The sequence below is a fragment of the Palaemon carinicauda genome, chromosome 16 (assembly GCF_036898095.1).
Source record: "Palaemon carinicauda isolate YSFRI2023 chromosome 16, ASM3689809v2, whole genome shotgun sequence".
NCBI classification, from domain to species: domain Eukaryota; kingdom Metazoa; phylum Arthropoda; class Malacostraca; order Decapoda; family Palaemonidae; genus Palaemon; species Palaemon carinicauda.
This window is the reverse complement of record NC_090740.1, coordinates 110,475,318-110,502,130: the sequence shown is the minus strand read 5'-3', so window position 1 is coordinate 110,502,130 and position 26,813 is coordinate 110,475,318. Positions and strand designations below refer to the sequence as shown.

Sequence of the window (26,813 nt, the reverse complement as noted above, 5' to 3'; positions counted from 1 at the left end):
AAAAGCATGATGCAATAAGCCCATGGGCTTCAACATGGAGGACAGGATATAAATAGATAAACAATAGAAGTAATGAACAATTAAAATACTTTCAAGAACAGTGATAATAGCAACATAAATACACAGACAAACAATTATAACGAACCCCTTGAATATGCGGATGAGTGGCAATTCGAACGACGCGTGCTCCGGATAGTTGCGGGAAGTCATAGTTTTGAAATTGGTTACTGACAGTCCAAGGCACAAGATCTCCTGATGGTTTTTCTCCTTCCGAGAGAGCAGCCATTACTGACTCCTTTGAAATCTTGCCTTCTAATGCAACCTGTAAGTTGAACAAAAAGAAATTAATCTAAACAACACACTGCTTCTACCTTATCAAATAGATATCCCTAAAGATTCTTGTATGAGAAATAGTTTTAGGCAGATCTAAGAAAAGGAAAATTATTAACAAAAAACTTCTTCAATTTCAAAAATCATTTACTAAGAATACATATTTCAGATATATGAAGTATCAAATTCATAAGAAACATTTGACAAAACATTAAAAAAAAATAGATATGCTTAGTGAATCAAGTTATATTAGGACTTATCAATGTGTCATATTAAATCTTTTAATTCAACATTACCAATCCATGACTGCATTTAGACCAAACATGTCTATATAAGGGATTTGGACGAAGGAAAAATCTATTTCTGGGCTCAACCTGTGTCGCTCCGTGAAATGCTCCTTAAAGCACCATTTCAAAGGTATAAATACTGCTAAATATACCAGAGAAAAAAGTTGCATGGAATGCTAGGAATATACCCAGCTCGCTCACCCCTAAAGGGTGTCGGTATTAAAACTGGGGCGAGTGATACCATTACCAAAGGTCCCTTTCCAATTAGACTTCTCCCTCCTCAAAATCCCCCGTTACTACGAGGTGTTGTTCGCTACAGCTACTGGCCCCCTCCCCACCACCACCACTACCTAATTGCTTTTTGTATCAGGTTTCCCTTTTGTGAGATTAGATATGATATAACTCCTCAGTCATATCTTCCTTCCTAAAGTTCCATCACTTCTAGATACCAGCAGTTTTCTACACCAGCCAGTGCCAAAACCAGCCATGGTAATGTTAGAGTATGAACAACAATGCTTGTGGCTGTTAATGCTAGCTACCATGAGCTCTATCTTTCTCCTCTTTTTAGTTTGCCAGACAATAGCAAAGTGTTGCAAGTGGTAATTGTAGCAGGAGGAATAATAAATTGAGCAAAAAAGGTAATTTTTTGAGATTTGTCATTGAAATACCTACCTGGTAGTCATTATACTCTAACCATTAAAGCCATCTGCTTGGTAACTTTTAACAAAATTAACCAATTCTATCCTGTTCTCTCTCCCATCTTCCCCTCCCCTGTGATGACCAGGACACGCGATAGGTGGTGCCACTGACCTAACACACAACCTCCAAGAGCCTTGTATAATCAATCATAATACTGTATATATCCTAAATAAATTTCTTGATACCAGTGTAATCTGGTTCCAATAGCAAGATTCTTTAGCATTCTACATCTCTCTACGAATGCTAAGACCTTATCTTTTCTCCTTCAAATGGATTCTTCATCACCAGAGTACCTTTCTGCTAATCCCTGAGGATTCCTTCAGTTGCTCAGACTACACAAGTGGGTTCTCATGACAATGCACGAGTCACTGACTGTTGTTGATCATCTTTCTTCTTCAATTATTCACTGAAGACTTTGATTTTCCGTAGACACTGGGCTACATTACCAGTAAAGGGTTTGCAGATGAATACATTTTGTTTGGAAACAATAAAATTATATCATGATACTTTCTTATTGAACTAAAATAAAGCTTAATTCAATGTCATTTTCCAAGGTGCTTATTTTGGGAAATGGGAGGCTATCATAGATATTTTCCTATGAAATAATTACATCCAACTATACGCTGGGGTTCAGAAAGATTATGCTTTACCTTATTCCTGCCAGAATGAATTCAGTATAATTAAAGAATAATTTTTTTATAAACAATCTAATTAACCTTTATTACTTTTATGAAATTTACTTGAAATTTTAGTTTTAAGTACCAGTAGACATTTCAAATATCTCGTCTTAACCCTTTTACCCCAATGGACGTACTGGTACGTTTCACAAAACTCATCCCTTTAACCCCATGGACGTACTGGTACGTTTCACAAAACTCATCCCTTTACCCCCATGGACGTACTGGTAAGTCCTTGCAAAAAACTTCTATTTACATTTCTTTTTGCATATTTTTGATAACTTTATGAGACACTTCAGGAATTTTCCAAAAGAATGAGATCAACCTGACCTCTCTATAACAAAAATTAAGGCTGTTAGAGCAATTTAAAAAATATATATAGCAAAATGTGTTTGAAAAATAAAACGCCTGGGGGTTAAGGGTTGGAAAGTTCCAGATAGCCTGGGGGTAAAAGGGGTTAAGAGCAGTCCATAAACTTAAATAAAAGGCTGCTGAAGAACCATTAAATCTATAGCCTGATATTATTATGCAGTTGTTAATAAACTGATTGAATGTATTATCCATATGGTTATATAACCATACAATCATATGATTTGTGTTCCTGAAAGAAAAATAAAGAAATAAAGAACATACTATCACCGAACAAATATATATTATTACCTGTATAACAGTCAAGACTAAAGGTAATGAATCCCCTTTTAAATCTTGTTGAGGGGGAAGCAAAACGAACAAATGGTACGCAGGAGCATCGGACAGCATCTGAAGATCATCTGGTGTATTGCGGTAATGAGACGAAACCAATAGTCCAATAACTTGTGCTAAGAAATTTTCAGATACCTGTACAGAAAAGATTGATGCAAAAAGTACATATTATATGAGGAAACAAGTTGCACTTTTTTGGAGACAAGAAAATATATTCTATGATTTTTTTATACAAAATAGCAGAGTACATTTTTAGAACCAGCCACTCTTGGTTGTCAATATTTAACTAAGGACCTCATAAAATGATAGCTAAAAGTATTTAATAAACTTGAAGTCGGGAATACAATAAAGAAAACTTACCTTATGATAGGCAAAGAGAGTGTCTCTATTGACATAAAATAACTGACATTTCTTGGGTGGGGGTAAATCTTCAGTAATGTCCGACATAGAGGCTTCTAAGCATAAGATATTGTGAAGCCATGCCTCAACCGGATCCCCATTCTTGTATCTTATAGATTCCTCCAACGTTACCTGGAAAAGGGAAGTAATGTAATATTTTGCAGTGTCAAAGGGAGGCTAATATAAGATGGCCACCTTAATGTACCTATAATGAGTATTCCACTTGAACATGTTATTTTTATTAATAAAATAAATTTTTGAATATACTTACCCGATAATCATGTAGCTGTCAACTCCGTTGCCCGACAGAATTCTATGGAGGGATACGCCAGCTATCACAATACTAGAAGGGGGTGTACTTACCAGCGCCACCTGTGGCCAGGTACTCAATCATTTGTTGTTTACACCTCCTCAATTATTCCTCGGTCCACTGGTTCTCTCTGGGGAGGAAAGGGAGGGTCGATTAAATCATGATTATCGGGTAAGTATATTCAAAAATTTATTTTATTAATAAAAATAACATTTTTCAATATTAAACTTACCCGATAATCATGTAGCTGATTCACACCCAGGGAGGTGGGTGAAAACCAGTGTACATGATTAAAGGATAGCTAAGTATCCCCAAATTTCATATAACAGTTATCTCAAATAACAATGAAATAATAAGTACCTGGTAAGGAAGTCGAATAGAACCGTTACTCTGCCTTTTATTTAAAGTTCGTCTTCCTTACTGAGCGCAGCGTTCCTCTTGGAGGCTGAATCAACCCAAAGGTGCCAAAGTACAAGGGGTTGCAACCCTACTAAAGGACCTCTACCAAACCTTTAACCCAGGCGCTTCTCAAGAATGAATAGACCACCCGCCAAATCCAAGGATGCGGAAGGCTTCTTAGCCTACCGTAACAACCATAAAAACAACAATAAAAGTATTCAAGAGAAAGGTTAAAAAGGTTATGGGATTATGGGAATGTAGTGGCTGAGCCCTCACCTACTACTGCACTCGCTGCTACGAATGGTCCCAGGGTGTAGCAGTTCTCGTAAAGAGACTGGACATCTTTCAGATAAAATGATGCAAACACTGACTTGCTCCTCCAATAGGTTGCATCCATAATGCTCTGCAGAGAACGGTTTTTATTAAAGGCCAACGAAGTAGCAACAGCTCTTACTTCGTGGGTCCTTACCTTCAGCAACACAAGGTCTTCCTCCTTTAAGTGAGAATGTGCTTCTCTGATCAGAAGCCTTATATAGTACGAAAGCCCATTCTTGGACATGGGTCTCGAGGGTTTCTTGATGGCACACCATAAGGCTTCTGACTGTCCTCGAATAGGTTTAGACCTCTTCAGATAATATTTGAGAGCTCTGACAGGGCAAAGAACTCTCTCTAGTTCGTTACCTACCATGTTGGAGAGGCTAGGTATTTCGAACGATCTAGGCTAAGGACGTGAAGGAAGTTCGTTCTTTGCTAGGAATCCAAGCTGAAAAGAACATGTAGCTGATTCGGTTGTGAAACCAATGTTCTTGCTGAAGGCATGAACCTCACTGACTCTCTTAGCTGTTGCAAGGCAAACGAGAAAAGCAGTCTTGAGGGTAAGATCCTTGAAGGAAGCTGACTGGAGAGGTTCGAACCTAGATGTCATAAGGAACCTTAAGACTACGTCCAGATTCCAGCCTGGAGTGGAAAGACGACGTTCTTTAGACGTCTCAAAAGACTTGAGAATGTCTTGAAGGTCCTTGTTGGAAGACAGGTCCAAACCCCTGTGGCGGAGGACTGAGGCCAACATGCTCCTATACCCTTTAATTGTAGAAGTAGAAAGGGATCTCTCATTCCTAATATGAATAAGGAAGTCAGCTATTTGGATCACAGAGGTATTGGTAGAGGATATTGAATTGGCTCTACACCAGCTTCGGAAGACCTCCCACTTAGACTGGTAGACTCTACGAGTGGAAATTCTTCTAGCTCTGGCAATCGCACTGGCTGCCTCCTTCGAAAAGCCTCTAGCTCTAGCGAATCTTTCGACAGTCTGAAGGCAGTCAGTCGAAGAGCGTGGAGGTTTGGGTGCAACCTGTCTACGTGTGGTTGACGTAGAAGGTCCACTCTTAGAGGTAGAGTCCTGGGGAAGTCGACTAGCCATTGACGTACCTCTGTGTACCATTCTCTTGCAGGCCAAAGGGGAGCAACCAGCGTCAGCCGTGTCCCTTCGTGCGAGACGAATTTCTGCAGAACTTTGTTTATAATCTTGAACGGAGGGAATGCGTACAGGTCGAGATGGGACCAGTTCAGAAGGAAAGCATCTACATGAACCGCTGCAGGGTCTGGAACAGGGGAACAATAAAGCGGAAGTCTCTTGGTGATGGAGGTGGCAAACAGGTCTATGGAAGGTTGACCCCACAACGTCCAAAGTCTGTTGCACACACTCTTGTGGAGGGTCCATTCCGTGGGAATGACCTGATTCCTTCTGCTGAGGCGATCCGCTGAAACATTCATATCGCCCTGGATGAACCTCGTGACCAGAGTGAGGTTTAGACCTCTTGACCAAATGAGGAGGTCCCTTGCGATCTCGTAAAGGCTCCTCGAATGGGTCCCTCCTTGCTTGGAGATGTAAGCCAAGGCTGTGGTGTTGTCTGAATTCACCTCCACCACTTTGCCTAGCAGGAGGGACTTGAAGTTCAACAGGGCAAGATGGACTGCTAACAGTTCCTTGCAATTGATGTGGAGTAATCCTTGTTCCTTGTTCCACACTCCTGAGCATTCCCGTCCGTCCAAGGTCGCACCCCAGCCCGAGTCCGATGCATCCGAGAAGAGAAGAAGATGGGGGGTCTGGATGGCCAATGATAGACCCTCCTTGAGAAGAAGATTGTGCTTCCACCACCGGAGAGTGGTCTTCATCTCTTGGTTGATAGGGATAGAGACTGCTTCTAGAGTCGAGCCCTTGTCCCAATGAGCTGCAAGATGGAATTGAAGAGGGCGGAGGTGGAGTCTCCCCAGCTCGACAAACAGGGCCAGAGATGAGAGGGTCCCTGTGAGACTCATCCACTGTCTCACTGAGCAATTGCTCCTCTTCAGCATGCTCATGATGCACTGTAGGGCTTGGTTTATCCTGGGGGCCGATGGAAAAGCCCGAAAATCCCGACTCTGAATCTCCATTCCCAGGTACACAATGGATTGGGAGGGAATGAGTTGAGATTTCTCTAAATTGACTAATAGACCTAGGTCTCTGATTAGATCTAAAGTCCAAGAGAGGTTCTCCAGACAACGACGACTCGTGGAGGCTCTCAACAGCCAGTCGTCTAGGTAGAGGGAGGCTCTGATGTTCGATAAGTGCAGGAATTTCGCTACATTCCTCATCAGATGAGTAAAGACCATAGGAGCTGTGCTTAGGCCAAAACACAGGGCTTGGAACTGATAGACAACCTTTCCGAAAACGAATCTCAGGAAAGGTTGGGAGTCTGGATGAATGGGAACGTGAAAGTATGCATCTTTCAAGTCCAATGAGACCATCCAGTCCTCCTGTCTGACCGCTGCTAAGACCGACTTGGTCGTCTCCATTGTGAACGTCTGCTTGGTGACATACTCGTTGAGAGAGCTGACGTCCAGCACCGGTCTCCAACCTCCTGTCTTTTTGGCCACAAGAAAGAGACGGTTGTAGAAGCCCGGGGATTGATGATCCCGGACTATAACCACTGCCTTCTTCTGCACAAGTAGCGACACCTCCTGTTGCAATGCTAGCCTCTTGTCCTCTTCTTTGTAGTTGGGAGAGAGGTTGATGGGCGATGTGGTCAGAGGCAGTTTGAGGCAGAATGGAATCCTGTAACCGTACCTCAGCCAACTGACAGACTGTGCGTCTGCACCTCTCTTCTCCCAGGCTTGCCAGAAGATCTTGAGCCTGGCACCTACTGTTGTCTGGAGAATCTGAGAGTCAGTGCTTTCCCTTGGATGTCCTGGGTCCTTTCTTAGACTTGCCCCTGTGAGAGTCTGGACGGGAGCTTCCTCGGCTGGGGGCTCTACCACGAAAGGGCGGTATGAACCTAGTGGCCGGGGTATCAGCCACTGGAGAGCGATAAGTCTTGGGGACAGAGGTGGTAACCTTAGACTTACGAGCCGATGAAGCTACAAGATCGTGCGTGTCCTTCTGTATCAGGGCAGCCGACAAGTCCTTAACTAGCTCCTCGGGAAAGAGGAACTTTGAGAGTGGAGCAAAAAGGAGCTGAGACCGCTGGCACGGTGTAATGCTGGCTGAGAGGAAGGAACACAGTTGTTCTCTTTTCTTCAACACCCCTGATACAAATAACGACGCTAGCTCACCCGATCCATCCCTGATAGCCTTATCCATGCAGGACATAATTAACATGGCAGAGTCTTTGTCCGCAGGAGATGTTTTCTTGCTGAGGGCTCCCAGGCACCAGTCGAGAAAATTGAACATCTCGAAAGCTCTGAACAACCCTTTCAGAAGATGATCCAGGTCTGAGAAGGTCCAACAAACCTTCGAGCGTCTCATCGCAGTCCTCCTAGGCGAGTCCACCAGACTTGAGAAGTCAGCCTGGGCAGAGGCAGGAACTCCCAAGCCTGGTGCTTCCCCTGTGGCATACAGAAAAATCCCCACGCACCACACTGGCACTAACACTAGTACAAGGCACTGCACCGACACTAGCACTCGTCACAGCACTGGCACTAACTTCACCCACTGCACTCTTGGCCTTCAACTCTTTCACTTCGGCCATCAGAGACTTATGGTCACTTACCACTGACTCTACCTTATCGCCTAAAGCCTGAATAGCGCGTAAAACCACTGACATATCAGGCGGAGGGCACACAGTAGGATCGGGGGTAGCCACTACAGGGGTAGGATCAGGTTGGGGATCATGAGATGAGGAAAATAAAGAAGAGTGAGAAGAACTCCTCCTAGCTCTAATTCTCTCTAACTTAGAAGAATACTTTAAAAGTCGGACAAAATCCAATTCCGAAAGTCCGGCGCATTCCTCACATCGGTTTTCTAACTGACAGGGTCTGTCCCTACAGTCAGAACAAGCGGTGTGAGGATCTACCGAGACCTTCGGAATACGTCTATTGCAAGACCTACATCGTCTATGGGAGGGGGCTTGCGAAATGTCAGACATTTTGTTTTCAAGAGAAGTCAAAGGGAGATCCAAAAAACAAGCAAAAATTCGTTAACCGTTAAACTGATTTAAATAAAAGCTATCTAGCTAATATCAGAAGGTTTCTAGTAATGCGACAGCCGTAAATCAAAGAGAATACATCACCAAATAAGCGAGAATAAACTCGAAGACCATAAGCGTATCCCAGAACGTCTAGCCGGAGGCACGACAGAGGAATAATTGAGGAGGTGTAAACAACAAATGATTGAGTACCTGGCCACAGGTGGCGCTGGTAAGTACACCCCCTTCTAGTATTGTGATAGCTGGCGTATCCCTCCATAGAATTCTGTCGGGCAACGGAGTTGACAGCTACATGATTATCGGGTAAGTTTAATATTGAAAACTTAGTTTATTCTGCATTGATTAACTCACTATAAGGAAACTGGCATTTTCATTATTATAAACACTATTCCTAATCCTAAAAAAAAATCTATTCAACATTTAATCAGGCTAAATTTATATGAGGATTTAATTGAAGACTTTGTACAATTAATTTTTCACTTTTTTCTGAGAAAGTGAGCTGGGCCCATTAGCTAAAGGAATATGTTGTCCAATGGCTTACTTACAGGATACTGTACTTTTCCACTTAAAAAATACACTGTCTTTTCCCCAGGCATTTCAGTTACAACACTTTAGCTGACAGTATCTTTTCTTTTGAAATAATGATTATGAAAGTATTACTATTTTTGTTGCATAAGCCTGCTTTACCACAAATTAATTTTGGGAATTTGGCATTGTCCCGTTTTAAAACCACGAGTCGATCTTATTTCTCATTCACCTTTCTATTGTTACTTTTCAGTGAAAGTATGCATATTACAAATCTCATGTTCTTTGTTCCTACTCAAATACAAAGCTTACTTCCTTTAAAATATCATCAAATACGTGAACTTGAAGCTTCTACTTTCAGGAACTTGATTACAGAAGTATTCACTATTGAAAACATTTTAATAACGCTGCTAGATTATAACTCAAGTCTACTCTTACTGAACATAACATTTCCTACCTCATGCAAGACTCTGCTTAATCCTGAAGTCTGGGTTTCTTCACTAGAATTGTTCTCAGACTGTTTAGTTTTTGCCTCTTTCCTTAACTGATCAATTAGTTTTAGGGACAGCGATCTCCCTGTTCCTTCATATCCAGACACGGTAGACGATAGGAAAACTAGATATGGTCCCATAAGTTTCTGAACAAGAGGAAGAGGGATGGCGGCCGCTTCATCAATAACAACAATTTCTGCTTGCCCCAGGCAGTGGCTTTCATTAGGTAGGATATACTGTCAAGGAAAATGTTTTATGAGGTTAGCATTGCATTCGAGATATTACAATTGGATAATATAATACTGTTACCTAACACCCCGCAAATAAGGAGGGTCATTTGTACCTATTGTAACTAAAGGAATACCACAAAGGAGATTCAGTTTTAAAATGTACACCTCTGCTTTTATCAACAAATCTCTAATAAAACTCTCATTCAAATTTTGCATTGTTTTTTTTAAATTACTAGCACCAAACTCTCCTGAATTCATATCGAACAAATTATTGAAAATCCTTATAAACTTACTAGTCGCCTTACAGTTTTCAAATCCTTTCAAATTGTTATCAAGAGAAAACTACAGTCATTCTGCAACAGATTAGCTAAGCATTTGAGCTGCAAATTTCATATTCACTTGTTTTCTCTTGATCCAAGCCAGATAGCTTGGATCTGAGTTCATTACCCGGATGCAAACCCTCGTTTTCCTGAAGTTTATGTAGTTTTTCTATCTAATACCACTTGATTACATCTTTTGCATCAATTAAAGATTTCTTTTTGCCATATGAATTTATAATTAATTTTATTGTATAGCAGGAATAAAAAATACACCCATTGGCTCTTGTGTCTGTGGATGAGGAAATAAAGTTTTTTATATTTTCAGAGTCTAAACTAAACCCAAACTCTACTATAATAGATGCATTAGATGAAAAGCTAAAACTTTCAACTAGGCTCCACAAGCCACTAGAAGAGTTGGAAGACCCAGGCCTACATGACTGAGGACTGAGAAGTGGGAGATGATGAATGGAGAAGTATTGATTTAAAAGCTTAAGATGGAGACAACTGGCAAAATCTAACTGAGGCCCTTTGCATCAATAGTCGTTGGAGATGATGATAGATGAAAAGCCAAAACTTTCAACTAGGCTCCACAAGCCACTAGAAGAGTTGGAAGACCCAGGCCTACAAGACTGAGGACTGAGAAGTGGGAGATGATGAATGGAGAAGTATTGATTTAAAAGCTTAAGATGGAGACAACTGGCAAAATCTAACTGAGGCCCTTTGCATCAATAGTCGTTGGAGATGATGATAGATGAAAAGCCAAAACTTTCAACTAGGCTCCACAAGCCACTAGAAGAGTTGGAAGACCCAGGCCTACAAGACTGAGGACTGAGAAGTGGGAGATGATGAATGGAGAAGTATTGATTTAAAAGCTTAAGATGGAGGATGGAGACAACTGGCAAAATCTAACTGAGGCCCTTTGCATCAATAGTCGTTGGAGATGATGATAGATGAAAAGCCAAAACTTTCAACTAGGCTCCACAAGCCACTAGAAGAGTTGGAAGACCCAGGCCTACAAGACTGAGGACTGAGAAGTGGGAGATGATGAATGGAGAAGTATTGATTTAAAAGCTTAAGATGGAGGATGGAGACAACTGGCAAAATCTAACTGAGGCCCTTTGCATCAATAGTCGTTGGAGATGATGATAGATGAAAAGCCAAAACTTTCAACTAGGCTCCACAAGCCACTAGAAGAGTTGGAAGACCCAGGCCTACAAGACTGAGGACTGAGAAGTGGGAGATGATGAATGGAGAAGTATTGATTTAAAAGCTTAAGATGGAGGATGGAGACAACTGGCAAAATCTAACTGAGGCCCTTTGCATCAATAGTCGTTGGAGATGATGATAGATGAAAAGCCAAAACTTTCAACTAGGCTCCACAAGCCACTAGAAGAGTTGGAAGACCCAGGCCTACATGACTGAGGACTGAGAAGTGGGAGATGATGAATGGAGAAGTATTGATTTAAAAGCTTAAGATGGAGACAACTGGCAAAATCTAACTGAGGCCCTTTGCATCAATAGTCGTTGGAGATGATGATAGATGAAAAGCCAAAACTTTCAACTAGGCTCCACAAGCCACTAGAAGAGTTGGAAGACCCAGGCCTACAAGACTGAGGACTGAGAAGTGGGAGATGATGAATGGAGAAGTATTGATTTAAAAGCTTAAGATGGAGACAACTGGCAAAATCTAACTGAGGCCCTTTGCATCAATAGTCGTTGGAGATGATGATAGATGAAAAGCCAAAACTTTCAACTAGGCTCCACAAGCCACTAGAAGAGTTGGAAGACCCAGGCCTACAAGACTGAGGACTGAGAAGTGGGAGATGATGAATGGAGAAGTATTGATTTAAAAGCTTAAGATGGAGGATGGAGACAACTGGCAAAATCTAACTGAGGCCCTTTGCATCAATAGTCGTTGGAGATGATGATAGATGAAAAGCCAAAACTTTCAACTAGGCTCCACAAGCCACTAGAAGAGTTGGAAGACCCAGGCCTACAAGACTGAGGACTGAGAAGTGGGAGATGATGAATGGAGAAGTATTGATTTAAAAGCTTAAGATGGAGGATGGAGACAACTGGCAAAATCTAACTGAGGCCCTTTGCATCAATAGTCGTTGGAGATGATGATAGATGAAAAGCCAAAACTTTCAACTAGGCTCCACAAGCCACTAGAAGAGTTGGAAGACCCAGGCCTACAAGACTGAGGACTGAGAAGTGGGAGATGATGAATGGAGAAGTATTGATTTAAAAGCTTAAGATGGAGGATGGAGACAACTGGCAAAATCTAACTGAGGCCCTTTGCATCAATAGTCGTTGGAGATGATGATAGATGAAAAGCCAAAACTTTCAACTAGGCTCCACAAGCCACTAGAAGAGTTGGAAGACCCAGGCCTACAAGACTGAGGACTGAGAAGTGGGAGATGATGAATGGAGAAGTATTGATTTAAAAGCTTAAGATGGAGGATGGAGACAACTGGCAAAATCTAACTGAGGCCCTTTGCATCAATAGTCGTTGGAGATGATGATAGATGAAAAGCCAAAACTTTCAACTAGGCTCCACAAGCCACTAGAAGAGTTGGAAGACCCAGGCCTACAAGACTGAGGACTGAGAAGTGGGAGATGATGAATGGAGAAGTATTGATTTAAAAGCTTAAGATGGAGACAACTGGCAAAATCTAACTGAGGCCCTTTGCATCAATAGTCGTTGGAGATGATGATAGATGAAAAGCCAAAACTTTCAACTAGGCTCCACAAGCCACTAGAAGAGTTGGAAGACCCAGGCCTACAAGACTGAGGACTGAGAAGTGGGAGATGATGAATGGAGAAGTATTGATTTAAAAGCTTAAGATGGAGGATGGAGACAACTGGCAAAATCTAACTGAGGCCCTTTGCATCAATAGTCGTTGGAGATGATGATAGATGAAAAGCCAAAACTTTCAACTAGGCTCCACAAGCCACTAGAAGAGTTGGAAGACCCAGGCCTACAAGACTGAGGACTGAGAAGTGGGAGATGATGAATGGAGAAGTATTGATTTAAAAGCTTAAGATGGAGGATGGAGACAACTGGCAAAATCTAACTGAGGCCCTTTGCATCAATAGTCGTTGGAGATGATGATAGATGAAAAGCCAAAACTTTCAACTAGGCTCCACAAGCCACTAGAAGAGTTGGAAGACCCAGGCCTACAAGACTGAGGACTGAGAAGTGGGAGATGATGAATGGAGAAGTATTGATTTAAAAGCTTAAGATGGAGACAACTGGCAAAATCTAACTGAGGCCCTTTGCATCAATAGTCGTTGGAGATGATGATAGATGAAAAGCCAAAACTTTCAACTAGGCTCCACAAGCCACTAGAAGAGTTGGAAGACCCAGGCCTACAAGACTGAGGACTGAGAAGTGGGAGATGATGAATGGAGAAGTATTGATTTAAAAGCTTAAGATGGAGGATGGAGACAACTGGCAAAATCTAACTGAGGCCCTTTGCATCAATAGTCGTTGGAGATGATGATAGATGAAAAGCCAAAACTTTCAACTAGGCTCCACAAGCCACTAGAAGAGTTGGAAGACCCAGGCCTACAAGACTGAGGACTGAGAAGTGGGAGATGATGAATGGAGAAGTATTGATTTAAAAGCTTAAGATGGAGACAACTGGCAAAATCTAACTGAGGCCCTTTGCATCAATAGTCGTTGGAGATGATGATAGATGAAAAGCCAAAACTTTCAACTAGGCTCCACAAGCCACTAGAAGAGTTGGAAGACCCAGGCCTACAAGACTGAGGACTGAGAAGTGGGAGATGATGAATGGAGAAGTATTGATTTAAAAGCTTAAGATGGAGACAACTGGCAAAATCTAACTGAGGCCCTTTGCATCAATAGTCGTTGGAGATGATGATAGATGAAAAGCCAAAACTTTCAACTAGGCTCCACAAGCCACTAGAAGAGTTGGAAGACCCAGGCCTACAAGACTGAGGACTGAGAAGTGGGAGATGATGAATGGAGAAGTATTGATTTAAAAGCTTAAGATGGAGACAACTGGCAAAATCTAACTGAGGCCCTTTGCATCAATAGTCGTTGGAGATGATGATAGATGAAAAGCCAAAACTTTCAACTAGGCTCCACAAGCCACTAGAAGAGTTGGAAGACCCAGGCCTACAAGACTGAGGACTGAGAAGTGGGAGATGATGAATGGAGAAGTATTGATTTAAAAGCTTAAGATGGAGGATGGAGACAACTGGCAAAATCTAACTGAGGCCCTTTGCATCAATAGTCGTTGGAGATGATGATAGATGAAAAGCCAAAACTTTCAACTAGGCTCCACAAGCCACTAGAAGAGTTGGAAGACCCAGGCCTACAAGACTGAGGACTGAGAAGTGGGAGATGATGAATGGAGAAGTATTGATTTAAAAGCTTAAGATGGAGGATGGAGACAACTGGCAAAATCTAACTGAGGCCCTTTGCATCAATAGTCGTTGGAGATGATGATAGATGAAAAGCCAAAACTTTCAACTAGGCTCCACAAGCCACTAGAAGAGTTGGAAGACCCAGGCCTACAAGACTGAGGACTGAGAAGTGGGAGATGATGAATGGAGAAGTATTGATTTAAAAGCTTAAGATGGAGACAACTGGCAAAATCTAACTGAGGCCCTTTGCATCAATAGTCGTTGGAGATGATGATAGATGAAAAGCCAAAACTTTCAACTAGGCTCCACAAGCCACTAGAAGAGTTGGAAGACCCAGGCCTACAAGACTGAGGACTGAGAAGTGGGAGATGATGAATGGAGAAGTATTGATTTAAAAGCTTAAGATGGAGGATGGAGACAACTGGCAAAATCTAACTGAGGCCCTTTGCATCAATAGTCGTTGGAGATGATGATAGATGAAAAGCCAAAACTTTCAACTAGGCTCCACAAGCCACTAGAAGAGTTGGAAGACCCAGGCCTACAAGACTGAGGACTGAGAAGTGCGAGATGATGAATGGAGAAGTATTGATTTAAAAGCTTAAGATGGAGACAACTGGCAAAATCTAACTGAGGCCCTTTGCATCAATAGTCGTTGGAGATGATGATAGATGAAAAGCCAAAACTTTCAACTAGGCTCCACAAGCCACTAGAAGAGTTGGAAGACCCAGGCCTACAAGACTGAGGACTGAGAAGTGCGAGATGATGAATGGAGAAGTATTGATTTAAAAGCTTAAGATGGAGACAACTGGCAAAATCTAACTGAGGCCCTTTGCATCAATAGTCGTTGGAGATGATGATAGATGAAAAGCCAAAACTTTCAACTAGGCTCCACAAGCCACTAGAAGAGTTGGAAGACCCAGGCCTACAAGACTGAGGACTGAGAAGTGGGAGATGATGAATGGAGAAGTATTGATTTAAAAGCTTAAGATGGAGGATGGAGACAACTGGCAAAATCTAACTGAGGCCCTTTGCATCAATAGTCGTTGGAGATGATGATAGATGAAAAGCCAAAACTTTCAACTAGGCTCCACAAGCCACTAGAAGAGTTGGAAGACCCAGGCCTACATGACTGAGGACTGAGAAGTGGGAGATGATGAATGGAGAAGTATTGATTTAAAAGCTTAAGATGGAGACAACTGGCAAAATCTAACTGAGGCCCTTTGCATCAATAGTCGTTGGAGATGATGATAGATGAAAAGCCAAAACTTTCAACTAGGCTCCACAAGCCACTAGAAGAGTTGGAAGACCCAGGCCTACAAGACTGAGGACTGAGAAGTGGGAGATGATGAATGGAGAAGTATTGATTTAAAAGCTTAAGATGGAGGATGGAGACAACTGGCAAAATCTAACTGAGGCCCTTTGCATCAATAGTCGTTGGAGATGATGATAGATGAAAAGCCAAAACTTTCAACTAGGCTCCACAAGCCACTAGAAGAGTTGGAAGACCCAGGCCTACAAGACTGAGGACTGAGAAGTGGGAGATGATGAATGGAGAAGTATTGATTTAAAAGCTTAAGATGGAGGATGGAGACAACTGGCAAAATCTAACTGAGGCCCTTTGCATCAATAGTCGTTGGAGATGATGATAGATGAAAAGCCAAAACTTTCAACTAGGCTCCACAAGCCACTAGAAGAGTTGGAAGACCCAGGCCTACAAGACTGAGGACTGAGAAGTGGGAGATGATGAATGGAGAAGTATTGATTTAAAAGCTTAAGATGGAGACAACTGGCAAAATCTAACTGAGGCCCTTTGCATCAATAGTCGTTGGAGATGATGATAGATGAAAAGCCAAAACTTTCAACTAGGCTCCAAGAGCCACTAGAAGAGTTGGAAGACCCAGGCCTACAAGACTGAGGACTGAGAAGTGGGAGATGATGAATGGAGAAGTATTGATTTAAAAGCTTAAGATGGAGGATGGAGACAACTGGCAAAATCTAACTGAGGCCCTTTGCATCAATAGTCGTTGGAGATGATGATAGATGAAAAGCCAAAACTTTCAACTAGGCTCCACAAGCCACTAGAAGAGTTGGAAGACCCAGGCCTACAAGACTGAGGACTGAGAAGTGGGAGATGATGAATGGAGAAGTATTGATTTAAAAGCTTAAGATGGAGACAACTGGCAAAATCTAACTGAGGCCCTTTGCATCAATAGTCGTTGGAGATGATGATAGATGAAAAGCCAAAACTTTCAACTAGGCTCCACAAGCCACTAGAAGAGTTGGAAGACCCAGGCCTACAAGACTGAGGACTGAGAAGTGGGAGATGATGAATGGAGAAGTATTGATTTAAAAGCTTAAGATGGAGACAACTGGCAAAATCTAACTGAGGCCCTTTGCATCAATAGTCGTTGGAGATGATGATAGATGAAAAGCCAAAACTTTCAACTAGGCTCCACAAGCCACTAGAAGAGTTGGAAGACCCAGGCCTACAAGACTGAGGACTGAGAAGTGGGAGATGATGAATGGAGAAGTATTGATTTAAAAGCTTAAGATGGAGGATGGAGACAACTGGCAAAATCTAACTGAGGCCCTTTGCATCAATAGTCGTTGGAGATGATGATAGATGAAAAGCCAAAACTTTCAACTAGGCTCCACAAGCCACTAGAAGAGTTGGAAGACCCAGGCCTACAAGACTGAGGACTGAGAAGTGGGAGATGATGAATGGAGAAGTATTGATTTAAAAGCTTAAGATGGAGGATGGAGACAACTGGCAAAATCTAACTGAGGCCCTTTGCATCAATAGTCGTTGGAGATGATGATAGATGAAAAGCCAAAACTTTCAACTAGGCTCCACAAGCCACTAGAAGAGTTGGAAGACCCAGGCCTACAAGACTGAGGACTGAGAAGTGGGAGATGATGAATGGAGAAGTATTGATTTAAAAGCTTAAGATGGAGGATGGAGACAACTGGCAAAATCTAACTGAGGCCCTTTGCATCAATAGTCGTTGGAGATGATGATAGATGAAAAGCCAAAACTTTCAACTAGGCTCCACAAGCCACTAGAAGAGTTGGAAGACCCAGGCCTACAAGACTGAGGACTGAGAAGTGGGAGATGATGAATGGAGAAGTATTGATTTGAAAGCTTAAGATGGAGGATGGAGACAACTGGCAAAATCTAACTGAGGCCCTTTGCATCAATAGTCGTTGGAGATGATGATAGATGAAAAGCCAAAACTTTCAACTAGGCTCCACAAGCCACTAGAAGAGTTGGAAGACCCAGGCCTACAAGACTGAGGACTGAGAAGTGGGAGATGATGAATGGAGAAGTATTGATTTAAAAGCTTAAGATGGAGGATGGAGACAACTGGCAAAATCTAACTGAGGCCCTTTGCATCAATAGTCGTTGGAGATGATGATAGATGAAAAGCCAAAACTTTCAACTAGGCTCCACAAGCCACTAGAAGAGTTGGAAGACCCAGGCCTACAAGACTGAGGACTGAGAAGTGGGAGATGATGAATGGAGAAGTATTGATTTAAAAGCTTAAGATGGAGGATGGAGACAACTGGCAAAATCTAACTGAGGCCCTTTGCATCAATAGTCGTTGGAGATGATGATAGATGAAAAGCCAAAACTTTCAACTAGGCTCCACAAGCCACTAGAAGAGTTGGAAGACCCAGGCCTACAAGACTGAGGACTGAGAAGTGGGAGATGATGAATGGAGAAGTATTGATTTAAAAGCTTAAGATGGAGGATGGAGACAACTGGCAAAATCTAACTGAGGCCCTTTGCATCAATAGTCGTTGGAGATGATGATAGATGAAAAGCCAAAACTTTCAACTAGGCTCCACAAGCCACTAGAAGAGTTGGAAGACCCAGGCCTACAAGACTGAGGACTGAGAAGTGGGAGATGATGAATGGAGAAGTATTGATTTAAAAGCTTAAGATGGAGGATGGAGACAACTGGCAAAATCTAACTGAGGCCCTTTGCATCAATAGTCGTTGGAGATGATGATAGATGAAAAGCCAAAACTTTCAACTAGGCTCCACAAGCCACTAGAAGAGTTGGAAGACCCAGGCCTACAAGACTGAGGACTGAGAAGTGGGAGATGATGAATGGAGAAGTATTGATTTAAAAGCTTAAGATGGAGGATGGAGACAACTGGCAAAATCTAACTGAGGCCCTTTGCATCAATAGTCGTTGGAGATGATGATAGATGAAAAGCCAAAACTTTCAACTAGGCTCCACAAGCCACTAGAAGAGTTGGAAGACCCAGGCCTACAAGACTGAGGACTGAGAAGTGGGAGATGATGAATGGAGAAGTATTGATTTAAAAGCTTAAGATGGAGGATGGAGACAACTGGCAAAATCTAACTGAGGCCCTTTGCATCAATAGTCGTTGGAGATGATGATAGATGAAAAGCCAAAACTTTCAACTAGGCTCCACAAGCCACTAGAAGAGTTGGAAGACCCAGGCCTACAAGACTGAGGACTGAGAAGTGGGAGATGATGAATGGAGAAGTATTGATTTAAAAGCTTAAGATGGAGACAACTGGCAAAATCTAACTGAGGCCCTTTGCATCAATAGTCGTTGGAGATGATGATAGATGAAAAGCCAAAACTTTCAACTAGGCTCCACAAGCCACTAGAAGAGTTGGAAGACCCAGGCCTACAAGACTGAGGACTGAGAAGTGGGAGATGATGAATGGAGAAGTATTGATTTAAAAGCTTAAGATGGAGACAACTGGCAAAATCTAACTGAGGCCCTTTGCATCAATAGTCGTTGGAGATGATGATAGATGAAAAGCCAAAACTTTCAACTAGGCTCCACAAGCCACTAGAAGAGTTGGAAGACCCAGGCCTACAAGACTGAGGACTGAGAAGTGGGAGATGATGAATGGAGAAGTATTGATTTAAAAGCTTAAGATGGAGGATGGAGACAACTGGCAAAATCTAACTGAGGCCCTTTGCATCAATAGTCGTTGGAGATGATGATAGATGAAAAGCCAAAACTTTCAACTAGGCTCCACAAGCCACTAGAAGAATTGGAAGACCCAGGCCTACATGACTGAGGACTGTAACGTGAAGTAGATGATGAATGGTAAAGTATTGATTTAAAAGCTCAAGATAGAGACAACTGGCAAAATCTAACTGAGGCCCTTTGCGTCAATAGGCATAGGAGATGATGATGATATGGAGAGCCTAGCTTAAATGACATCTGCAGGTTAAAATAAAGGTGTAAGAAAAAAAGCTATGATTATAATTTACTCTCAATTTCAGGCACCCGAACTTACTTGCAACACTTGCCGTCGATCTCTGGTGACGGTAACTCTCATGACACATTTATTGAACTGAGGGTCAGACGATCGAAGAACTTGATAATTCAAGTGCTCTTCATATCCCATGGCATTTAGGGATTTCAAAACAAATTCAAAGAATGTGTTCAAGTTCTCAGGGCTTGGTGAAGTGACGAATATGTTGGAGTATCCAAACGCAATTGCACCCGCTAGAAAAGGTTAAAATAAAATACAATGTTATTCCTTAATTTAAGCAGAACAAAATCTAGCTAAACAGAAAATTTACTGTCTCTGACTAAGATTGATAGCTGTTCTGGCCAGAGGGAGAGGTGGGATATGTAAGGGCACTTCACATGTAAACAATGATTGAAGATGGTTCGTAATAATAATGGGCTGTTGCATTGAAGAATAATAATTTTATAAATAATTTTATCAAGACTATATTTCATCATAATGTAATTATCTTTATTTGAACCAAATAGCCATTACTATCTTTTCTACAGAATATAATTTGAGTGTGTGCATAGAATGTATTAAAAGAGATAAAATACTCACCAACTGATATCCCCAAAGCAGCAGATTTCCCACGACCCCTCCCAGCTGTCAGTGCAACTGTAGTACGTAAGGTCTTTTCTGTAATAGCTACAATGAACTGAAGAACACTCTTGGCCTGTAAAGAAAAGAAGCATATCATTATGCAATACTGTCATCAACAACCTGAAAAAAATAAATCCTATACAAAACTATTAACCCTTTTACCCCCTGGCTATTTGGAACTTTCCAACCCTTAACCCAAAGGGGTTATTTTTTTTTCAAGCACATTTTGCAATAGATTTTTTTATAAATTGCTCTAACAGCCTGAATTTTTGTCATAGAGAGGTCAGGTTGGTCTCATTCTCTTGGAAAATGCCTGAAGTTTCTCAAAACATTATCAAAAATATGCAAAAAAAAAAAAATTGTAAATAGCAGTTTTTTGCAATGACGTACCAGTTCGTCCATGGGGGTAAAGGGATGTGTTTTGTGAAACATACCAGTACGTCCTTTGGGGGTAAAAGGGTTAACTTGAGTAAACCTTCTTGTGTCGTTATGAAATTCTCCAGATATTCCAGAGAAAAAGAACAAAAATCCTCTAAGTTCCATCCGACTCAATTTGCAGCCGTTCCAATGTATAGTTAATCTTCATATTGGATGAACTTATCGTACTCGATGGCAGAAAAGACGTACTGGTATATTAGAAGCACCCTCATTTCAAATACTTTAATGCATATTCATAAAAACTGAATTCTTCAAATAAAAATCATCATTTTATTATGTACCCAATGCTCATTTAGCTATACACTCTGCAAGTGCTGCATGGTTGGAAAACTTGAAATTGGAGGACGTTGATGTTGTTACCGTTTTTAGAATGATATATTGTTAATTTATTCTCATCATTTATTTATTTCCTTATTTCCTGTCCTCACTGGTCTATTTTTCCCTATTGAAGCCCTTGGGCTTATAGCATCTTGCTCTTCCAACTAGGGTTGTAGCTTGGCTAGTAATAATAATAATAATACTTTGAGATATACTACAGTACTGTACTACACTTCATGGCCCAGAGGCTGCACTCTTAAATCCCTCATTCTCCTTTCTTCCCACTAAATGTAAGCAGGAAGATGGGATCAAATGAAATAAATAAAATTCTAAAAGCAATTTGCAATTTCCCTAACCATACAAACTTGAGTCATTTAATTATGGAGATTACTTAGGCGCAATCTGGAATTAGTTATTGAAAATGTATGACGAGCAGTTATCTGACCAGTGAAGGAGTGGGCTAAAATTTGACGGCCATTCCAACTCCACTGAAGACATTCCCTATTTTCAAGGAAGAAAGATTTTTATGTGGATAGGAACAAATCTTTGATGATAGTCTAGTGTATTTCACTAGTGTACTGCATGTAGCTTTGATTTTCAGAATGTAGTATGTATAGATAAGTTTATTACCTTATAAAGAATTTTCAATTGTTTTATTTACACTATGCATTTTTAGTTACTTTGTTATTTCACATACAATTCATGCTTAGTTTGTATCTGACATTTGTTTTTTAAGCATACAAATAAACTTGCCTCTCTCTCTCACACAATTTTTCTTAATTTGCCACAATTGGTATTTTTCTGTAAGTCAGATTAGAGACCCAATTTATAATCCATAAAATATATACAGAATAAATCATTCTTCAATTTACACAGCTGAAAAACGTACTTAGATGACTAAATGTAGCAAAATAAATACAAGAAAACAAACGAATAAGATTGCAAACATTTCAAGGGAACCTTTGCCGTTGAAATGTAAACCAGCTTACATTAACCATGCAGTGAAGTTCATATCAATGTGTCCCTCATTATCATATTAAGATATAAAAAGACACCTGTTTATTTACAATTTCAAATTACCAGGACATAGAAACCAAGCTCTTAGAGGCAAAATCTCAAGAATATTACAGGCCCAACAGTACTTCCCTCAACAGCAAAGCCTCTTACCTGATCCAGTGTCTTGCACAAGTCAACAAGAATCCCAATTGGAGGATCTCCCTTTATGGATTCTTTAAGATCCTTTAATTCTTGTTCATGAGGCAGAAGTGGATCATCAGCCGATGGTTTTGGAGCAGGCTGTAAGTCTTTGAGGTGAGATGATAGAGGGAGAATCCGTAGCTGATCGTCCAACACAGCGCATGTTGAACAGGATGGCAGAGAAAGAATAAATCTGAAATAATATTGATGAAATAGTAAAGAGATACAAGTGTGATTATTAAAAGTAACAACACAGAAACACCCAACCTTTTGATGCATAAAATAGATAATAATAGTGGTTTTATTGTCTGCTTGATTTTCTGTTAACCCTTTTAACCCCAGGCTATTTGGAACTTTCCAGCCCTTAACCCCCAGGGATTTTTTATTCAAGCACATTTTGCAATATATATTTTCTAAATTGCTCTAACAGCCTTAATTTTCGTCATAGAGAGGTCAGGTTGGTCTCATTCTTTTGGAAAATGGCAGAAGTTTTTCATAAAGTTATCAAAAATATGCAAAATAAATGTAAATCCCAGTTTTTTGCAAGGACGTACCAGTACGTCCATAGGGGTAAAGGGATGAGTTTTGTGAAACGTACCAGTACATCCATTGGGGGTAAAAGGGTTAATATAGAATATTTTCATTAAAAATGTTATTTTGATAATAAAATAAATTTTTGAATATACTTACCCGGTGATTATATAAGCTGCAGCTCTGCTGCTCGACAGAAAACTCTACGGAAAAAAATCCGCCAGCGATCGCTATGCAGGTAGGGGGTGTACTTCAACAGCGCCATCTGTCGTGCAGGTACTCAGTACTCATTGTAAACAAAGAACTCAATTTTCTCCTCGGTCCACTGCGTCTCTATTGGGGAGGAAGGGAGGGTCCTTTAATATATAATCACCGGGTAAGTATATTCAAAAGTTTATTTTATTATCAAAATAACATTTTTCAATATTTAACTTAGCCGGTGATTATATAAGCTGATTCACACCCAGGGGGGTGGGTAGAGACCAGCAATAAATGTTTACATTATTATGAGCTAAGGATTTTTTATTTCATTTTAGAAGTTATCAAAATAACAAACATAAAATAAATAAGTACCTGGTAAGGAAGTCGACTTGAACAATTACTCTGCCTTTTTAAGTACGTCTTCCTTACGGAGCCTCGCGATCCTCTTAGGATGCTGAGCGACCCCTAGGATCTGAAGTATGAAGGGTTGCAACCCATACCACAGGACCTCATCAAAACCTCTAATCTAGGCGCTTCTCAAGAAAAGAATTTGACCACCCGCCAAATCAACCAGGATGCGAAAGGCTTCTTAGCCTTCCGGACAACCCAAAAACAACAATAAAAACATTTCAAGAGAAAGATTAAAAAGGTTATGGAATTAGGGGATTGTAGTGGTTGAGCCCTATCCACTACTGCACTCGCTGCTACGAATGGTCCCAGGGTGTAGCAGTTCTCGTAAAGAGACTGGACATCTTCAAGATAAAAAGAAGCGAACACTGACTTGCTTCTCCAATAGGTTGCGTCCATTATACTTTGCAGAGATCTATTTTATTTAAAGGCCACTGAAGTTGCGACAGCTCTAACTTCATGTGTCCTTACCTTCAGCAAAGCATGGTCTTCCTCACTCAGATGGGAATGAGCTTCTCGTATTAACAGTCTGATAAAATAGGATAAAGCATTCTTTGACAAAGGCAAAGATGGTTTCTTAACTGAACACCATAAAGCTTCTGACTGTCCTCGTAAAGGTTTAGTTCGTCTTAAATAGAAGTTAAGAGCTCTCACAGGGCATAAGACTCTTTCTAGTTCATTTCCAACCATATTTGATAGGCTTGGAATATCGAACGATTTCGGCCAAGGACGAGAAGGTAGCTCGTTTTTGGCTAGAAAACCAAGTTGTAAAGAACATGTATCCGTTTCAGATGAAAATCCGATGTTCCTGCTGAAGGCGTGAATCTCACTGACTCTTTTAGCTGTGGCTAAGCAAATCAGGAAAAGTGTCTTTAAAGTGAGATCTTTAAAGGAGGCTGATTGTAGCGGCTCGAACCTTTCTGACATGAGGAATCTTAGTACCACGTCTAAATTCCAACCAGGTGTAGCCAAGCGACGCTCCTTCGTGGTCTCAAAAGACTTAAGGAGGTCCTGTAGATCTTTGTTGTTGGAAAGATCTAAGCCTCTGTGACGGAAGACTGATGCCAACATGCTTCTGTAACCCTTGATAGTGGGAGCTGAAAGAGATCTTTCTTTCCTCAGGTATAAAAGGAAGTCAGCTATTTGAGTTACAGAGGTACTGGTCGAGGATACTGATACTGACTTGCACCAGTTTCGGAAGACTTCCCACTTCGATTGGTAGACTCTAAGGGTGGATGTCCTCCTTGCTCTAGCAATCGCCCTGGCTGCCTCCTTCGAAAAGCCTCTAGCTCTCGAGAGTCTTTCGATAGTCTGAAGGTAGTCAGACGAAGAGCGTGGAGGCCTTGGTGTACCTTCTTTACGTGTGGTTGACGTAGAAGGTCCACCCTTAGAAGAAGAGTTCTGGGAACGTCCACTAGCCATTGAAGTACCTCGGTGAACCATTCTCTCACGGGCCAGAGGGGAGCAACTAACGTCAACCTTGTCCCTTCGTGAGAGACGAACTTCTGCAGTACCTTGTTGACAATCTTGAACGGGGGGAATGCATATAGGTCTAGATGTGACCAATCTAGGAGAAAGGCATCTATATGAACTGCTGCTGGGTCCGGGATTGGTGAGCAATATATTGGGAGCCTCTTGGTCATCGAGGTTGCGAAGAGATCTATGGTAGGCTGGCCCCATGTGGCCCACAGTCTCTTGCACACATCCTTGTGTAGGGTCCATTCTGTTGGAATGATTTGTCCCTTCCGACTGAGGCAATCTGCCATGACATTCAAGATGCCTTGGATGAACCTCGTTACTAGTGAAATGTTTAGATCTTTTGACCAGGTGAGGAGGTCCCTTGCGATCTCGTACAACGTCATAGAGCGGGTCCCTCCTTGCTTGGAGATGTACGCCAAAGCCGTGGTGTTGTCCGAGTTCACCTCCACCACTTTGCCTTGAAGGAGAGACTTGAAGCTTTTCAAGGCCAGATGAACTGCCAGTAGCTCCTTGCAGTTGATATGCATTGTCCTTTGACTCGAGTTCCAAGTTCCCGAGCATTCCCGACCGTCTAATGTCGCGCCCCAGCCCGTGTCCGATGCGTCCGAGAAGAGAACGTGGTTGGGAGTCTGAACAGCCAGGGGCACACCCTCTCTGAGGCTGATACTGTCCTTCCACCAAGTCAGGGAAGACTTCATCTTCTCAGAAATGGGGATCGAGACCGCTTCTAGCGTCTTGTCCTTTTTCCAGTAAACAGCTAGGTGATATTGAAGAGGACGGAGGTGTAGTCTTCCTAACGATACGAACTGTTCCAGGGATGATAGCGTCCCTATCAGACTCATCCACTGCCTGACTGAACATCGTTCCTTCTTCAGCATGTTCTGGATGCATAACTGGGCTTGACTTGTTCTGGGGGCCGACGGAAAAGCCCGAAAAGCTAGACTGTGAATCTCCATCCCTAAATACACAATAGTTTGGGATGGGACCACTTGAGACTTTTCCATATTGACCAGGAGACCCAATTCCTTGGTCAGATCTAGAGTCCACTTTAGATCCTTCAGACAGCGACGACTGGAAGAAGCTCTTAGAAGCCAGTCGTCCAAATAGAGGGAGGCTCTGATGTCCGCTAAATGAAGGAATTTGGCTACATTCCTCATCAGCCTCGTAAACACAAGAGGAGCTGTGCTTAGGCCAAAGCACAGGGCTTGAAACTGGTAGACAACCTTTTCGTAAACAAATCTCAGAAAAGGTTGGGAGTCTGGGTGGATGGGGACGTGAAAGTATGCGTCCCTTAGGTCTAAAGAGACCATCCAGTCTTCCCTTCTGACCGCTGCTAGAACGGACTTTGTGGTCTCCATGGAGAACGTGTGCTTTGTGACAAAGACATTCAGCGCACTGACGTCTAGCACCGGCCTCCACCCTCCTGTCTTCTTTGCCACTAAGAAGAGACGGTTGTAGAAGCACGGGGTTTGATGGTCCAGGACTTTGACTACCGCTCCCTTTTCTAGTAAGAGAGACACCTCCTGTTTCAATGCTCGTCTCTTGTCTTCCTCTCTGTACCTGGGAGAGAGATCGATGGGAGACATTGCTAGAGGGGGTTTTCGTACAAACGGGATCTTGTACCCCTCTCTGAGCAATTTCACAGATTGTGCATCTGCGCCTCTCTTCTCCCAGGTCTGCCAGAAGTTCTTGAGTCTGGCTCCCACTGCTGTCTGAAGAAGCTGGCAGTCAGACTCTGCCTTTAAAGGACTTGGTTCCTTTCTTCTTCCCACGTCTCCCTTCGGCACGAGCACCTCCTCTGCTGGAGGCTCTGCCACGAAAGGCCGGAATAAATTGGGACGCTGGAGTGTCCATCCTTGGTCTCGCTGACAAGGTAGGCAAAGGGGTGGCTTTGCGGGCAGAGGACGCAACCAGGTCATGGGTGTCCTTCTGTATCAAAGAAGCAGCAATCTCCTTAATCAAGTCCTCTGGGAAAAGGCACTTAGAGAGAGGACCAAACAGAAGTTCTGATCTTTGACACGGTGTCACTCCAGCTGACAGGAAAGAGCAAAGGTTCTCACGCTTCTTGAGGACTCCGGATACGAACGATGCAGCAAGCTCACTAGATCCGTCACGTAT

General features: G+C 42.0%; 1 protein-coding gene across 1 annotated transcript in view; it reads right to left on the bottom strand.

Moving 5' to 3' along the window:
• l(1)G0020 (RNA cytidine acetyltransferase l(1)G0020) overlaps positions 1-26,813 on the bottom strand; it is a 129,278-nt gene that overhangs the window by 63,783 nt on the left and 38,682 nt on the right. The window contains exons 5-11 of the mRNA XM_068389930.1: positions 22,047-22,269; positions 20,082-20,196; positions 19,524-19,735; positions 9,249-9,518; positions 3,056-3,226; positions 2,654-2,830; positions 146-322 (exon numbers count right to left, since the gene is read on the bottom strand). Coding sequence (XP_068246031.1) covers positions 146-322; positions 2,654-2,830; positions 3,056-3,226; positions 9,249-9,518; positions 19,524-19,735; positions 20,082-20,196; positions 22,047-22,269 — 1,345 coding nt within the window. The remainder of the gene's footprint in view (positions 1-145; positions 323-2,653; positions 2,831-3,055; positions 3,227-9,248; positions 9,519-19,523; positions 19,736-20,081; positions 20,197-22,046; positions 22,270-26,813) is intronic.